This window comes from Gobius niger (genome assembly GCF_951799975.1).
Source record: "Gobius niger genome assembly, chromosome: 4".
NCBI lineage: Eukaryota > Metazoa > Chordata > Actinopteri > Gobiiformes > Gobiidae > Gobius > Gobius niger.
This window is the reverse complement of record NC_136855.1, coordinates 11,391,131-11,408,549: the sequence shown is the minus strand read 5'-3', so window position 1 is coordinate 11,408,549 and position 17,419 is coordinate 11,391,131. Positions and strand designations below refer to the sequence as shown.

General features: G+C 40.9%; 1 protein-coding gene across 1 annotated transcript; it reads right to left on the bottom strand.

Moving 5' to 3' along the window:
• Positions 1 to 1,279: 1,279 nt before the first annotated feature.
• LOC306962034 (two pore channel protein 2-like) lies at positions 1,280 to 6,539 on the bottom strand. Its single transcript, XM_079555055.1, has 6 exons — positions 6,496 to 6,539; positions 4,692 to 4,794; positions 2,385 to 2,467; positions 1,866 to 1,947; positions 1,697 to 1,788; positions 1,280 to 1,529 (listed from the first exon to the last, which is right to left on the bottom strand). Exons 2-6 carry the CDS (start codon positions 4,776 to 4,778, stop codon positions 1,451 to 1,453), a joined length of 423 nt encoding a protein of 140 aa, XP_079411181.1. The 5' UTR covers positions 4,779 to 4,794; positions 6,496 to 6,539; the 3' UTR covers positions 1,280 to 1,450.
• Positions 6,540 to 17,419: the final 10,880 nt, after the last annotated feature.

Genomic DNA, 17,419 nt, shown 5'->3' with positions numbered 1-17,419 from the left:
GAGCCACTTTGTAACCACTACAACCACAACCACTAGAAGGCACAAACCACTCGGAAAACGAGGGCAATAACTTGTTTGTGTGTATGTGGAAAACTATTTGTTTTGTGAAGAAAAAATAAATAAAGTAAATCCTGAGAGTTATAATGATAAAGTTGGATCAATTATAAATTGTAAAAGATGACGTTTATACATTAGTCTCCGCTCACGGATAAATCTGACACAAACCCAGCCCTGAAGAAAGGACTTGGTTAATAATGAAATATGGGTTATAATTATTATTTTTTTTTCTGTCAAATCGTTTTGAATAGAGGTCGAAGGCTGATGCCGATATGCTCGGCCGATATATTTTTGATTGATTTTTCCAAATGGCTGGTCTATTATCCTGTAAAAACATAAATACTTGGCCACCCCTGAGCAGTGGCTAATTTTACTTTATCACTTTAGGTGATTCAGTCATAGCATTGCAGCCGTTAGCTTTAGCATAGTGTTGCAAAAATACAATTGTGGAGGTTAAAACTAAGCGATCGAATTCTCCAGGTTCTGTGCTTCATAATAACATACAGCCATGTCCACATTCACTTAGGTTTAGAGAAACTAACTTTATTCAAATTTGTAGCTAACCAATTTTCATTGCAATGTTTCTCCGTTCCCCTATGACGCTGTGGGAGGACTCGTAAAGCCCTGACTTTGCTCTTTCCAATGCAAAAACGGGAAGTCACTTTCAGTCACGTAGCCAATATTGTGAAATCCCCAAATATCGTCCTGGCGATGAACATCAGTCGACCTCTAGTTTTGAATGATTAGACTAAATGTAGATGTAAAACTAACATGAAAAGGAAAAAAAACCTTGTAAAATGCTATATCAGTTTTGATTGATTAATTTAAATTGTTTGATTGTTTACTTTAAAGGGACGAGAGTTTAAAATGTTAAAATCACTGTATTTTCTACGCCCTACTTGCTTCAACAATGAGCCCAGACCTGTTCACCACAACTGCCTCTAAAATCCTGCATTTTCACTCAAAAAAAGTTTGAGTCCGAAGTGCCGTCATGCACGAGCTTAATATAGAAACTGCAGTTACACGTAAGACCTGAGGTGGCAGTAGCGAGTATAAAAATGACAACTTCAATCTCGTCCCTTTAAACATGTACTTTGCAATCTTACATGACTTTAATATTAAACATGAAAATAATGAACTATTTGAGCGTACTGTTGGGTGCAAAATGGTGCTGGCTGCTCTGTGTTTAACATGGTGACACAGGTTAAACCAATGGCACGGCTGCCTAAATGGCTAGAGTATTTTTTTAAGGAAAAGTTCTATTTTATTTTGTCATAATATTTTGTTCTTTGAGTATTACTCTTTTGGCGATGTCTCAAGCACAACAGACCCCAGTGGTTTCCCCTCCACCTTGAACAAGGCTTTACTCTGGGTCTGGCTTGGCCCCCGCGGGTCACCAGTCTAAATGGAGGTGCGGGTGTTGGTTAAGTTGACACACAAGCTCCTCCTCCGTGGGCTCCTGGATCTTCTCTCTGCGGCAGAAAAAGAAAAGAAGAAAATATATGTTATCAGTCAGGACTCGGGTGGAGTCCAGGGACACATCTCGAAACCTAAGCCAGAAACTCGGTCAGGAGGAGTTTTGGAAACTACAAGAGCACCAACACACCCACCCACACACCCACACACAAAGACGACTTACTTGAACATGAGCTGCACAGAGGTTTCATACTGGATCCTCTCCACGTCTGTGACCGAACAGCTGCCACTGCGATCCCATCTATAAATAAAGTTCTGAGGAGGAAAAAAATCAATTCAATTGCAATGACATGTTATCTGATAAATAGGGGGAATTATTAAACCCAACCCACCTCTAGGATGAGAGCTACAAACAGGTTGACCCACATGACGGAGGACGTGAGCCACCAACTCACAAAGTAGATCTTAGACCACCTGGAAAACAGACAAACCGAAAAATGTAGACAGTGTTCAGGGCAGGATTATAGTTAAAGACCGGGTATTGTGCTTGAACTTGTTGGTTATGAAATCCAATATTGATCTCAAACAGCAAAAACAAATTGCACTTCCTGATTTCACCCAATCTCATTGTAAGCTCCTCCCACCCCCACCTTCTCTTGCTCCCCTTCACTATGCAGCTGCTTCAATAAAGAGAAGAAGAAAAAAACATGCCACTGCACTGCTATCCACTTGGGGAGATTGAAAGATTACTCAAACACAGCTCCTGGTATGTTATTGATGAGAGAACAACATGGTAAATGGCTCTAAAAATGGCTGTTGTGAAGGCAAAAATTACACTTGAAATTAATAGTTTGAATTTAGTTGATTTTCAAGACCAGATAATAAAAAGTGTGCTCTGCGGTTGGACTTACTCTGTGGTGTATCGGCTGTACGCGTCTATAAAGGCCTGCCAGTTGTTCACAATCATCACGTCATAGAGTAAAATGATGGCGGCCTGCGGGAAACAAACGTGAGGATTCAGAAAACGGGACGGACTGGTTCAGCGCACAAAACCTTCAGTCAACACCGCGCAGCAGTACAAGAACACAAGAACAAGAACACAGTGTCAAAGCCAGGGTTCAGTGAGACCTTCCTTCAGTTTAAGCTGCAAGATTTACTGTCATTATGAGACATTTAAAAAAAGAAGATGTGTCCGGGAAGAGGCTTCGGTTGTGTGGTTTGCAGCAGTGGTTCACAAACTGTGGAGCGCGTGTCTCTGGTGGTACTTTAGTCCTGTCTTTGTTTATGTTCTAAATATTAACTTTGTATTGCATTATTAAAAGGGTGCATGTTAATAGAGACATGCATGTAAACATATCACCACAGACATTAATTTCTCATTGTTGGTTAGTTCTGTTATGTACCTGACTTCGTTTGACCTTGTGATATAGTGGTATTTGCTAAATATTTTGAATGCACGCAAATACTGTGAACACATAATAAAACGTAACTGTGTGAAAAACTGTAAAAAAAATCAGAAAAAAAAGAGTTGTACGTAAATGATATGCAGTAATCTATAGCAATCTCAATCGTAATTGTAAATGCAGTGGGAAAAAAACAATATAACTGAAGTGATTGTAAAGTTAACAAACACATGATAAGCGTTGCCCTTCTCTTGGCTTCTTTTCATTTAAGCTGCAGTTTTGTTGTTTACATTTCCTAAAGTAAAGTAAATCCTAAAGAAAAAAAAAATGTATTCAGCTAAATTCATGTTAAAAGCCAGTGAGGAAAGGTGTGCCTTTAAAGGGACTATACAGAGTTTAAAAATGTAATAATTATGTATTTTCCTCCCCCTACATCTTAAAGGAATAGGCCACCGTTTTTACATACTGAGATATGTTCTTACCTCACTTTAGCCGAGTTAATATATCCCCGTCTGGTCTTTGTCCGTGCGCTCTGCCAGGCAAACGGAGCACATACGCAGCCTCTCCCACATGTCACATAGCTCCAAAAAAGCTCACGATAGAAGCTACCAAGCTCTTCCACGTGTTCCCTATTTAAATAAAGTTACGTGTAAATAAAAAGGGGTACTTCGCATGAAAACACTTCACGTAACTTTATTTAAATAGGGAACACGTGGAAGAGCTTGGTAGCTTCTATCGTGAGCTTTTTTGGAGCTATGTGACATGTGGGAGAGGCTGCGTATGTGCTCCGTTTGCCTGACAGAGCGCACGGACAAAGAACAGACGGGGATATATTAACTCGGCTAAAGTGAGGTAAGAACATATCTCAGTATGTAAAAACGGTGGCCTATTCCTTTAATATAGAAGCTGCAGTTACGCATAAGACCTGAGGTGGCAGTAGTGAGTATAAAATGACAAACTTGCATCTAGCCACTTTAAAGCGGTACTAAGTAACTCTTCCCCCTAGAGGCCATAAGCAAAACTGCAGGTGTAGTAGCAAGTTAAGATTTTTTAACTTATTAATTGTCTTGGAGAGCAAATACTACGCTGACAGAAAAGGCGAAGGGAGAGAGGGTTACTGTGCATCCAATTATACAATGGAAATATTTTTTTTCACTCAAACTTGGCTGTAAATACTGTTTAAAGTGACGTTAGCCTGCAGCTAGCTTTGCCCATTAGCATGTTAGCTTCTTCTTTGTGATTCCATTAGTGTGTATTGCTTTCTCCGGACCGGTGGCAGTCAAGTTGCAAACATGGTTTTCTGGCCAGAGACACCAGGGGGAGATGAAAGACCCTCATCCCATAAACACTTGTATCACCCCCACAGGGACTACGAAAAGGATTTATTAAGGTAAACAAGTTACTTAGTACTGCTTTAAAAGTGAATTGAAATGAAGGAGTGACTCTGCAGCTGTAACATATAGGGAGAAGGCTCGGTCCACCTCTGCCCTTTAGTTTAATCTTATGGATGTCCAGGAGCAGCTAAGAGGAAGATCTCACGGGTCTGTGAGAGTGTGGGGAGAAAACAAATCAGACAAATGGGTATCTGCATTTTGTGCCAACCGTGATCTCAAAAGAGGCCTGGTCTAAACCAATATAAATAGAATGTTGTTAATAAAAATCAAATCATCTCGCTAGACTTTCCACAGCAGTCAAAAACGTTCAGACAGCTTTAACTCTTACGAAACAGTTAAGTAAGACAGACGGGACTAGCTTTAGGCGCCATGTTGCTGTCAGTGATTTAAAGAACGACCCGAGGTTAGACTTAAAACTCACGGCAAAGTCGTCAAAGTTGTTGGGCCAGTATTCCAGCTGTTCGTAGGTGCCGCACAACGCGCTGTAGTTACTGGTGACGTTCTCCATAGAAGAGTTACCCGAACTGAGGAGAAACGGACACATCACGGTTAAACCAGAACAAAAGGGGCTGCGTTCATTTAAAGGTGCACTATGCAGCTTTTTATGTAAAATAGAAGTTTACATCAGTGCGTATTTGACCTTTCAGTGACCCAGCGGATGCGTGGGTGGTTAGCACGACGGCCGGTAGGATGCTCCAGGACCAGTTGTTTTTCAGATTTTCACTGCTTATTGAACCGTTTCCATGGTTGCATATACATTTCATTCAGAAAACCTACCATAAATTGTGAAAAAACTGAAATAAAATTGATCCTGAGGCATCATAGGAGCCACTGTGATGGAAAGCAAACCCGTCAAGTTAACCACCCATACAGCCACTGGGTCACCGAATGGTCAAATACACACAAACAACTTTTCTGTATATTTAAAAAGTTGCACAGTGCAGCTTTAATATTGAGAACACTAAAATGTCACATCAAATACTACTAATAACTTTGAAATATGGCGACTGTGCGTTCATTCTAAATAAAACCCTCAACACCAACATGTAGCAGAAAAAGAAACACAAAAGAGTTTGCGATTGTGTCGTGAAAAAGATTTCTGGGATTACTCCACAATAATAAAACAATGGAGACTTCAAACATGTAAAATACTGTGTTAAATTTATTTTCCCGTTGTTCCATAGCTTTTTTTTTTGCTATTATTTTGTATTTATGGTAATGTACGTAACTAATGTTAGTCTGTGGACAACCTTTGCAAATAAATTTGCAACATTTCATCCCAAGCTCTATGTGAGTCACTGAACAGATACAGACGGCATCTCGTCATAGAGGGGGGCGTGGCTTTGCCGAGGGGGAAAATAGAATCTTTAGAGAAACACAATTTTTCACTCCTTTTAGCCATTTTCTGGTGGAATATGAACTTATTTATCACATAAATAAAGTCAGGTGTAAATCGGGCCCATATGGATATTTTCTCACAGCAGATTGTTCAGTAGAAGTGAAAAAACGGCAGTTGTAGCTCGCGCTAGCCAACTGTTAGCATTAGCCCGATGCTAACATGTAGTGTCAAGTTAGCATTCTCCGTTTTTTATGTATTTATGGGCTGTTGAACCACTTTGCTCCTCCCTATGTCTTTGTTTCTTTATTTAGTAGAAAACTATATTCATAATTCAGCATTTGTTAAAGTAGTTTTTAAATAATTAGAGAAAGTTTAGATTTTTCTCCAAATTGTTTTCCCCCTTAACTGTTTTCAAACATGACCATATATGGACGACTCCAGAGATGCCGTCTGTATCTCATAGATGATAGTGGGACATCCCCATTATGTGGTAGGATTGGGGGACCTTTGCCTAAAAACAGTTGAAGATTCAAACCAGTTTTCAGTTGGAAGTGATTATGTGCTTCAATATCATAGTATTTTTCTAATTTTTCATTAAAGCAGAGAAATCCCACAGAGATTCAGATTTTTTTTCTTTTCTTCTGGGGATTTCTTGCTCCATTTAAACTGCTAGAATCAGTACATGCTATAAAGTGAGTGTTGCTGAACGTCTGAGGCTTTGGGGAACTTGTGTGAAAGCACTGTTCAAGAAAGGATTCCCACCAGGCTTGCACACACTGGCTGTACCGACTTGTGATTGTACAACACCGCCCTCTGCTGTTTGATTTTGATAGTACATACTTTAGCTTCTCTCACTTATGCTTAATTTGTGTGTGAATTTCCTTACCTGGGATGTGGGGGTGGTTTGATGGCTCCTTCAAAAAGCCAGATACAAAATTCATATGAAATCGGAGCTGTTTGTTTTCTGTTGTGTCTGGTTTAACTCTCATCTCCATCACGGTGTTTCAGGAGCAGTCAGTCAAGCATTACAGGTGTGTCTAAAGGCATACCCTAAGGTTCTCTTGGGCCTTTGCTATCTGATCCTCCAATAAAAATGTGTCCATAATTAAATATGTCATAAAAAACCAGACCCAGAATGAAAGTAGTGCTTGTATTTTATTCTTGTTCTTTGGTGGTTCGCATCATGGCTTTGACAGCCTATTCTTCCTACTCATGGTTTGATAAAAGTCTGGGGATTTTAAAAATCAGTAGAGACGCTGTTGGCAGTGTTTGCAGACATTACATTCATGTTTTTAGGGCAGCTTTTAAGGATATTTATCCAGTTTAGTCCTATTTATTTATTCAGTTATTATTTATGACTATTATTATATTTGGCTCATATTTTATTTAGATTTAATAATAGATGTTTTTTAAATCTAATGTTATTCAAGTATATTATTTGCAAATATTGTTTTTTCAAACTTTTATAATCTCCAGTGTTTGCTCTGGGGGGGCCCTCGGGAGCAGTGGTTTGCTGTGGATGTGCGGGCGTTGTCCGGTGGGTGCTTGGATGGAGCGGTCGTGTGCCTCATCTGGGCGACTGTGACTGTGGCGCTGTTTCGGTGCAGACGGCTCCATTGATGATGTTTTGGTGTGTGTATATGTGTGTATATGTGTGTGTGTGTATATGTGTGTGTGTGTGTATGTGTGTGTATGTGTGTGTGTGTGTGTGTATATGTGTGTGTGTGTGTGTGTGTGTATATGTGTGTGTGTGTGTGTGTGTGTGTGTGTGTGTGTGTGTCTGTCTGTTTGTATTTGCAGGGATGGGTGGTTGGGTGGGCATTACTTAAATCTGTAAAGCTCTTTGCACCAAAACTTTGCATGAAAAGTGCTCTATAAATAAAGTTTTAATTGATTGATTGATCTGACATTTAATGTGAAATCATTTATCAAATTAATAGCGATGCTAGTTAGCCACAATACAAGGCAAGGCATGTTTATTTATACTACGCATTTCATACACAAGGCAACTCAACAATTGCTATTGTCTCTTGTCAATTGTCTTGTTTCGTTTTGTCCGGGGAGCCCATTCAGATTGTTGTCGAATTATTTGTTCATACACATTATGGACATTTCTTTCCCTGCTAACTGCACGCCATGCTCAGAAGTTTCACCGCTCCTGTTGACATGGTGTGTTTCTCAGCTGTGGTCAGTCGGACAGACCTGTTATGTCCATCCGCCTGACCTCTGCCTCGTCACCACATCACCAGGAGCATTGTTACCTCTGGTGTTAGCTGTAGGAACACGCAGAGCAGGTGCAGAAACATCTGTAATGCTAACATTTTCAATTTAAGTGAATAGACGAGTTGCCATGTAGCTTAGAGTAACCTTTCTGCATTTGTTTTTATACGTGCGTGTCTGCTTGTCTTTGCAGGGGTGGGTGGGCATTGTTTTAATCTGTAAAGCTCTTTGCACTACAGCTTTGTATGAAAAGTGCTTTATAAATAATGTTTTGATTGATTGATTGATTGATCACCACACCATGAATCTGCCAATCTGATTTTTGTGTCACTGAAATTATTTATCAAATTTATAGTGATGCCTGTGAGCCACAATACAATTGCTATTGTCTTATCAATTGTCTTGTTTTGTTGCGTTTGGAGGCCTTTTAATCTGTTATACAACTTATGGACACTTCTTTCCCTGCTAACTGCACGCCACGCTCAGAAGTTTCACCGCTCCTGTTGACATGGGGTGTTTCTGAGCTGTGGTCAGTCGGACAGACCTGTTATGTCCGTCCTCCTGACCTCTGCCTCGTTCCAGATGTTTCTGCACCTGCTTTGCGTGTTTCTACAGCTAACACCAGAGGTAACAACCACATCACCAGGAGCATTGTTACCTCTGGTGTTAGCTGTAGAAACACGCAGAGCAGGTGCAGAAACATCTGGAAAGCTAACATTTTCAATTTAAGTGACTAGAGTAACCATTTTGCATGGGTTTTGTTGTGTATATGTGTGGGTATATGTGTGTGCGTGTGGGTATTATTTTTAAGGGCTGATTCTTGGGAGCCATGAGGTGTTAATGTCAGCCTTCAATGCCGAGTTCTACTGATGTCCTTTGTAGGATTGGGTTTAGCGGCGGCGAAACCACTTCCACTTCTGTTTGCGCCGATTCTCAGGCTCCTGAATCTGCTCCTCTCTGGTCCTGAGAGTTTCCTGAAGCTCGTGGTTCTTCGTGAGCAGAGCAGAGTTGTTCTCCTGTGAAGCCTTCAGTGCACCAGAAAGCCTCTGTATCCTACGCAGCAGAAATACAATTTGTTCTTCTGAGCTTCTCAACGAGCTCATCTCTTTTCTGTGGACGGCTGTTAGTTCTTGGTTTTGGTTGCTGACCTGTGAGCGTAGTTGGTCCCTTTCTGCTTCAAGTCCAACCATCTCCTCACGAAGCTTCAACACGTCCTGCTGCAGCTTCAACACTTCCTGCTGCATGTGACTACTCTCGTCCTTTAGACTTTTATCCGTGCACTGAGTCTCTCCCTTTGTCGTGATGGGTTTGTCACGGATCACAGATTTAGCCTTGTTCCTTTTACAGAGCGCAGACTGAAGCTTCCACACTTTCCTCTGAAGCCCATTTATTTGGCACTGACTGTTGGAGCCATTGGGCCCTGCTTTCTCCAGCTCTGCCACTCTGCTCATAGCAGCGTCAGTGATCTGCTTTTGTTCAGAAAGAGTTAACTGCGCCATCCGGATACACAAATCCTCGTTTTCTGCGTCGCTGTGGGTTGACTGTAGGATCGATGCGGCCTCTTCCTGGCGTTCTGCGTATGTTTTCACCTGCGTACTGACCCCAGGACCATTCACATGTTCATGGATTTCAATGATTGAGTCTTTTTGAACAATCTTCTTGTGTTGTTCATTTACCTGAGTCATCAACATATCGATTTGCTGTAGGAGGTCTTCCCGGGAAGCTTGGTGTCGCAAATAATCCATAACGTCAGAGTTATTCATGACTCGATGGGTCTGAGCGGTGCCTTCTTTGCTCATTTTGCCTTTGTTTTAAGCAAAGCGCACCCTGTAACGTGAAATTAAAGAACAAAGATGGATTTGCAGCCTTTAAACCAAGTTAAAAGCTGTTTCCGTCGTGAGTCTTAAGCTCACAGCCACCTGCGTCAGTGAGGGACGCCTGAATGTGACAAAATGGTCAAATGGTCGTCATGACATCACTGTCCCCTTATGTTCCGTATATGTACTGTTGCCGCGACGATGCTTCCATGTTCTATAATGTGATGATGTCATATAGATACAAACGGCATCTATGGAATCGCCCATTTATGGTCATGTTTGAAAACAGTTAAGGGGGAAAACAAGAGAAAAATCAAAACTTTGTCTAATTATTCAAAAACTACTGTAACAAATGCTGAAATATGAATATAGTTTTCTCCTAAATAAAGATACAAAGACATGGAGAGGAGCAAAATGGTCCAACAGCCCATAAAGACATAAATAACGGAGAATGTTAACATGATACTTCATGTTAGCAGCGTGCTAATGCTAATGCAGTTTTTTTCTCTTCTACTGAACAATCAGCTGAGAAAAAAACAAAAAAACATATGGACCCGATTAAAACTTGACTTTATTTGTATGAGATAAATAAGTTTATATTTCGCTAGAAATGGCTAAAAAGAGTGTGTTTCCCAAAAGATTTCGTTTTCTCCCTCAGCCACGTCCCCTTCTATGACGCGATGCCATCTGTATCTATGGAGCTATAATAATAACTATAACAAAAGATAAGTTTAGAAGCAAGTTGTAATCTAAAAAAACAATAAAAAAGAAAGAAGTGTGTTCAGCTCAGTTCGTACCAAAGGCCTGTGTACATCTTAGACCAGACCTGGGCAAAATACGGCCCGCGGGCCACATCCGGCCCGCAAGATGATTCAGTCCGGCCCACAACATGTAGAGCATGAATTCATAAGTATGTCACAAAAAAAAGTAAGTCTCTAGCCCATTCCTGTGCGGAGTTATGATTTTGTTTTTCATTACCAGAATACTCACTCCAGCCACTAGGGGGCAGATTAAATAAGGATAAAAAGAAAGAATTCCACAGGTGTCCAGCAGAGAGCACTGACATAATAAGGAATCAGGATTATACACAACACAGTCAAGTGGGAAATGGACAGTCTGCCTCTGGGCAGCTGTGGCTACAATAGTCGCTTACTACCATGGAGTGTGACGTGAATGAATATTGACTACAGTGTAGCAGAGACTTGTGACACAGGCTGGTAAAGTGCAATAAGTGTAAGTGTTTATATGAGGCTACAGTCCTGCCCGGCTCATTATTATTCATTTATTGAAAAAACCTCCTCAATGTATTTTCCCAATAAAAACATGTTTTTATTTTGGAGCTTTTGTTTATGGACCCGGCGACACACTCCCCATATATTATACTTATGTCCCGATATAAGTTTGAGTTATTGTTGGTGCTGCCCTCCGACTCAATTCAGGCTTCTCATGTGGCCCCTTATGAAAATTAATTTCCCAGCCCTGTCTCAGACCAAAACAACAACAAAATTTAAAGGATCTGTATTTTATTTTATTGTACCACTATGGAGTACTCATTTTTGTACAAAAGTCACAAAGTCCGCTGCTGTTTGCAAGTGTTTTGCAATATGTTAAAAGTGTTGCTTAGATCTAAAGCATAAAAAATGACGTAAGTGGTTGCATTGCCCCAATTATGTTCTGACAACTTTTGTCGTTTTATGCTTAAAGGTAAAACAAAACAAATACTTCAAAAGAAATTATGGACATTGCTTCAAGATTATCGTTTTTCCCAACAATTGTGTGTTAAGATAAAGCAATGAATTTACTTTATCTTAACATCATTATGTTTGATAAAATGATTATCTTGAAGTAATTTTATTACTTTATCTTAACATCATTATGTTTGATAAAATTATTATCTTAAAGTAATTTCATTGCTTTCTCTTAACACACAATTGTTGGGAAAAATGATCATCTTGAAGCAATGCCCATTGTTTCTTTTGAAGTATTTGTTTTGTTTTACCTTTAAGCATAAATCGACAAAAGTTGTCAGAACATAATTGGGGCAATGCAACCACTTACGTCATTTTTTATGCTTTAGATCTAAGCAACACTTTTAACGTGATATTAAAAAAAAAAACACTTAAGTATGTTAGCTGTGATTAAAAAAATACAATACTTTAAAATAAACATTTACACCAATAGGCTTGTGTTCTGAAATAATAAAACCTTTTGAAACTTTTCCATGTCAATATTTATTTTTCACATCATTCACCTGGCTTCACAAGCTATGGCTTTCTTATTTTGCTTAAGCTGTTATGCATTTTTTTTTTTTTTTTTTTTTTGCTTTTTTTTTTTTTGCTTTTTTTTTTTTTTTATTGAACAGTTATTTTAATGTTATAAACATTTATGCCAGGGGTTAAGCAAAAAAAAAAATAACATAATAAAGAAATAATAATAAAAATAAATACAAAATTAAAAAAAACACACAAAAATGACAGAGGCAGCCATTAGCAGCAGCACCCAAAACAGGTTAAAGCATCAAGAGTCTTAACAGCTTTAGGGTTTGAAGAGGAACGTATTGATTCTTTATATTGCACCATTTCGAGCAAGTAGAGTTTAAAAAGGGGATTTTTACCGGAAAATTTACATTTATGAATGTGAAATTTTGCAAAAATAATAAAAAGATTTATCACATAAAATTCTTTTCGTTTAGAGCCACAGGGATTGTAAAAACCAAAAAGCACATCAGAGTATGTAAGTGAAAAGTTATTAAGGATATAAGTTTGTATATAACGAGTAAAGTTTTTCCAAAAAGCTACAGTGAAGGGGCATTTCCAAAATAGGTGGATGACAGTTTCATTGTCCTGATGACAAAAGGAGCAGCTACAGTCAATGTCCTTGTGTAGAGATTGCTTTGCTGGGTAGCACCTGTGGAGCAGTTTAAAACACACATCACGAAATTTGTTTGTAACCAGGTATTTAGAAGGTAAAGTCCATACAGTAGTCCATTTGATATCAGGTACAAACTGCCTCCAGTAGTGAATGACATAAGGCACAGTAGCAATATCTTTCTGAAGTAAAACTCTAATTTTTTTGTTACTCATGGAAGGACTGGAGGCAAAACAGATTTTGCCCACAACAGTCTCAAAGATTGACAAAGAAGAAGCAATTGGCCTCTCGGTAAGTGAATGAACCCCACCCCGAAATAACATGAGCACACCTTGAGGAATAGCGTCCATAACAATAGCAAACTCCTTGGGAGTTACCGGAATCTGAAAGGATGACAAAAATTCAGAGTATGACATCAGGAACCCCTCAGGATTGAAAAGTTGCTTGACAAAAATTAAATTATTATTATACCAGTTTGAAAAAAAAATCGATTTGTTTTTATATAGAATGCAAGCATTGTTCCAAATTTGAAATGTGTGGGGAGAGAAAGAGTGTTTATAAATAAGAGACCAAGCTAGGAGCATCTGTTTGTGATAATTGGCTAGTTTTACGGGCAGTTTATCAATCTTAAAGTTTGACATTAGTACTAACGAGAGGCCACCGACTTTTGAGAATATATAATTAGGGATAAAATTCCACACTGAAATAGGATCCATTAGAAATTTCCTAATCCATTTAATTTAAAATGTATGATTTAAAGTGGTGAAATCTAAAAAATTAAGCTGTTATGCATTGCTATGGCTATGATGTAGTGGAGTGACGTTACAGCTCTACTTCCGGGTCCACATAGACCGGCAGATTTGCGAGAAACCACAAAACTACAAAAAAACACCACAATCAATATTTCTGAAACTCAACAGAGAGTTTCTGAACATTACTTATCAGGCCCATTAGCCAAAAATGCTGAACCTACTGCTATAAAAGTACTATTTACCGAAATCGCTACATCCGGGTTTAGCACAGAAAAATGCTAACATCCGAGGCAGCGCAGCAGCTACGCTAACCCCGGAAGTAGCGACTTTAATATTACTTTTGTAGCAGTAGGTGTAGCATTTTTGGCTAATGACTCTGAGAAATAAGAAGGTTCAGTAGAGTTTCAGAAATATTGATTGTGAGTTTTTTCTCGCATATTTGCCGACTGGTACGGACCCAGAAGTAGAGCTGTGACGTCACACTATACAACCGAAAAACAGTAGGTGTGTTTAAGATGAAGTGCGCCTCGCCTCGATTCCAGACGAGACCAGGCGGTGGCGTCAGAGGGCGGAGAAAGGCGCCTCTAATCAAGGCAGACACATCTCAGCCCCGAGAACAGAGAGGAGCCTCAGATCACGCAGCGTCTCGCGTTTGTTAGAAAGTTTGGGAATAAAACTATTTTAAAAGTTTGTGAACACATTTCTGCTTCTCCCACACACCAGACAAATCGCCCCAACACTACAGCAAAAATAACAGACTCTCCTTCTACAGTTTAGGATTATAATAATAAACTTATGCTTATTTAAAATGTAGGCCATATGTTGAACACACTGGCACTTTCTGTCAAATATGAAGACTCTGAAGCATTTCTGCAGATTTAAGTAGATCTTGGTGATGAGAAAAAAGGAGGCAGGGGCTGCGGAGCGTCACGGCAACACGTTTCTGATCTAAACACAATTCATATCCAATCATCTGTCAGTCCTCTGTCAGTGTACGTGTTTACGGCACTTCATTTCCCACAATCCCTTTGGCCTTTGTAGTTCAGCCAGCCGAGCGAGGCGGAGAAAAGCAACTTCGCTCGCCTCCCCAAGGCGCTCCAGCCGCCTCGGTCTCACGAGAATACGGGCACCGTCGCACAGGTGGCGTCAGAGCGATTCTGACCGGCATGCACCGCTCGCCTGCAGCCGCCTGCAGCCGCCTGCAGCGCCTCGCTCATCTTAAACACACCTAGTGATTTGAGCTAGGAAGCCATCATCAAAGCCAACAAGGGACTGGAATAATATATACAATATATACAATATATATATATACAATTTTTTATTTACACAGAAGATTACTACTGTAAGATTACTACTATAAAACCTAAAACCTTTTTTTTTTTTTACAAATGTAATCCAATGTTCATCATAATACTTCACATTTACATGTTATTACAAAGAACAGAAGAATAAATTAATGCACTGTATTGAACAATCTTCCCAGATTAGGAGGTCATCACAATTTATTGTTTAATAGCCATAACACTAATTATTTTAATTCTTTATGCCATGGTCGTCAGAATTCCAATACTATTACATATGCATTGTTTTTGTAGTTTAGTTTTGTAGTTAGGCAAGTCAAAGCACTCAAACGTGTGTTTCAGCTATGTGCACCATCTTCTATGTTCACAAACGCAATGTGGCCAAACCTTTCAAGACTGGCTGGCCATCACTCACGATCCCGTAGGTCTGTTGAGACGTGAAGATCATCACTGGGGAGGCGCTGAGATCCTCAGTGAACCCGTTGGTCTGTTTAAAGAGACAAATAATGTTTAAAGTTGACAGTTTGTTTAGTGTTTCAAGACCACATTTTTTACCTTCAGATGAATGGTTTTCAATAATTTTCACACCAAGTACAATCTTGGAAAATACATTTGGTCCTCTAAGTGACACTTAGAATTGTCACATTCTGTATATTTACAAAGTGATAAATCAGCTGAGCGTTTCATGACAATAGCGCAGGCATGTCCCAGCCAAGCTTAACCGTGTTGGGCTGATTAAACAGCCTAACCTATCCCATCACAGAAATCTGTAAGTGTAGCTGCATTTACACAATAACCCTTATTTTATCGTCTCACATGCCATTCCTCTTGTTTTTGAACATTAAGCCACAACAGGACCACATTTTTTAAACTTATAATCACTAGTTTTAGTTTAATCTTATTTCTCTTGATCATGTCCTGCCTCCAGCCCTATAGCCCTCTCAAGACAATGAAAGTTGTAAAGTTGTAAAAGTTGTTACCTGGTCATCACAAATGAGGTCAGCCTGGTTCTCCCCAATGTACGCCATGAGGCATCTCAGCAAAACGTCTCTCCTCTTTTCAACCTTTGAAGATGGACTCTATAACACACATGAATTTCATTCAAATTTATTGTAGACATGTTTTATCCCCTACCACAAACCAGGGACCCACAATAATTCACATTGTAGGTCTAAAATGTTCATACATTGTAAAAGTATATACCTGAACCATCTTTTCACCGAGTGCGCCACCTTTTGAGTTGAATAGTGATAACATCTTGGCTGTGTTCTCGGATAAACGTTGGCTCCAGAGATATTCCAGCAAGCTGCTGAAATTCTTCACAAATCTGCAGGCAGGTGCGTAGTAGTGGTTAAAAAAAACACACATTTTTGATACAAAACCATGTAAATACTTAAATGCAACAACATTTTAGAGCCACACCTGAGATTCATCAAAAAGGGTCGGCCACCGATCAAGTAGAGTAGCAACATTGGATCCTTCAGATAAAACTTCTTGCCTTTGTAGGCTGAAGGTTTGGGACATCAGGTCATTTATCACATTGTTTTTCTTGCTGAACTGTAAAATTATATGTAAAAAAAAAAAAAGAATGAACAAAAAATAACTATAAAAGTCACCCATATTTAAAAGCACAGCAAAGTAAATTTTACCTGTATCATATCTTGTTCTTCTTCGTGTGGGCTAAGCCCACCTACGGGCTTCGCTATGGTGATCTCTTCTGGCGTAGCCAGGGCACTGAGACAGATAAAAGAATTTACCCGCGCCAATCCAGCCTAGGGCATGGCACATGCCCGCGAAACCTATGGCCTATAAAAGGCCCATGGCCCCAACACTCTCCCTTCTTCTCTCTCAGCACTGAGATAGTAAACTACTCACCGCTTTTCAAGTTTTTCGATCTACAAGAAGATGGATTTAGCCCGAGAACAGTCGCCTTCCGGCGTCGGGCTCTACCCTTGCCGTTCCTGTCGGACCCCGCTGCTCCCGGAGGATAAGCACGACCGCTGCTTTATCTGTCTGGGCTGGCAGCATCAGGTCCAGCGGGCATCTTGCCCGGCCTGCGCCGCTCTCCCCAGAGAGGAGTCCGAGCGCCGTGCCGCCTTCATTGGTCCCGTGTCCCCTGTCCCAGCGGACACCGATGCGGGGCCTTCTGAAGTCAACCTGCCCCCCGCTCAGGCCCATCTGGACTGGGCTGAAGCGGGGGAGGACACCGATAGCCGCAGTGGTTCCTGGAGCTCCGCGGAGAAGGGCACTCGCGATGGAGACTCCGTGTCGACTGGATCGGGACGGAGAAGCTCCCGCCGTGAACCGGTGGATCTTCTCGCCCATCTGTTCGCTGTTGCAGCGGTCCGGACTGAGCTGCCGCTCCCTCCGCAGCCGGCTCCAGCTCCACGGGATTTCGTCCTGGGCTTGGCGTCGCAGTCCCGGTCTCGAGTCCGCTCAGCGACGCTTTGCCCACCGGTCCCCTCCTTCGTCAGGCTTGTCCAGCGTGACTGGGATACACCTCTTACCGCGAAGGGTCCGGCTAGAGGTTATCTGGAGTATTCCAGCGTGGAGGGCTGGCCCGCCGTCACCGGTGCCCCGACCATCGAGGACTCGTTGAGGCTCTGCCTGCTTCCAACCTCCACCCCCTGGCCCGGGGGTAAGCCGGTTCTCCCGTCTGACAGAGACAGGAGGATGGCGGCTTTCCTCGACCGTTGTTACGCTAACGCTAACCAGGTGTTTGCGTTAGCTAACAACATGGCTCTCCTGCTTGGGTCCGTGGACAAGCTCTGCCACGAGAGATCTGAGCTTTCCCCGGAGGATATAGCTGAGATCCAGGACTCTGCAGAAGTCCTCATGAAAATGTGTCAGGC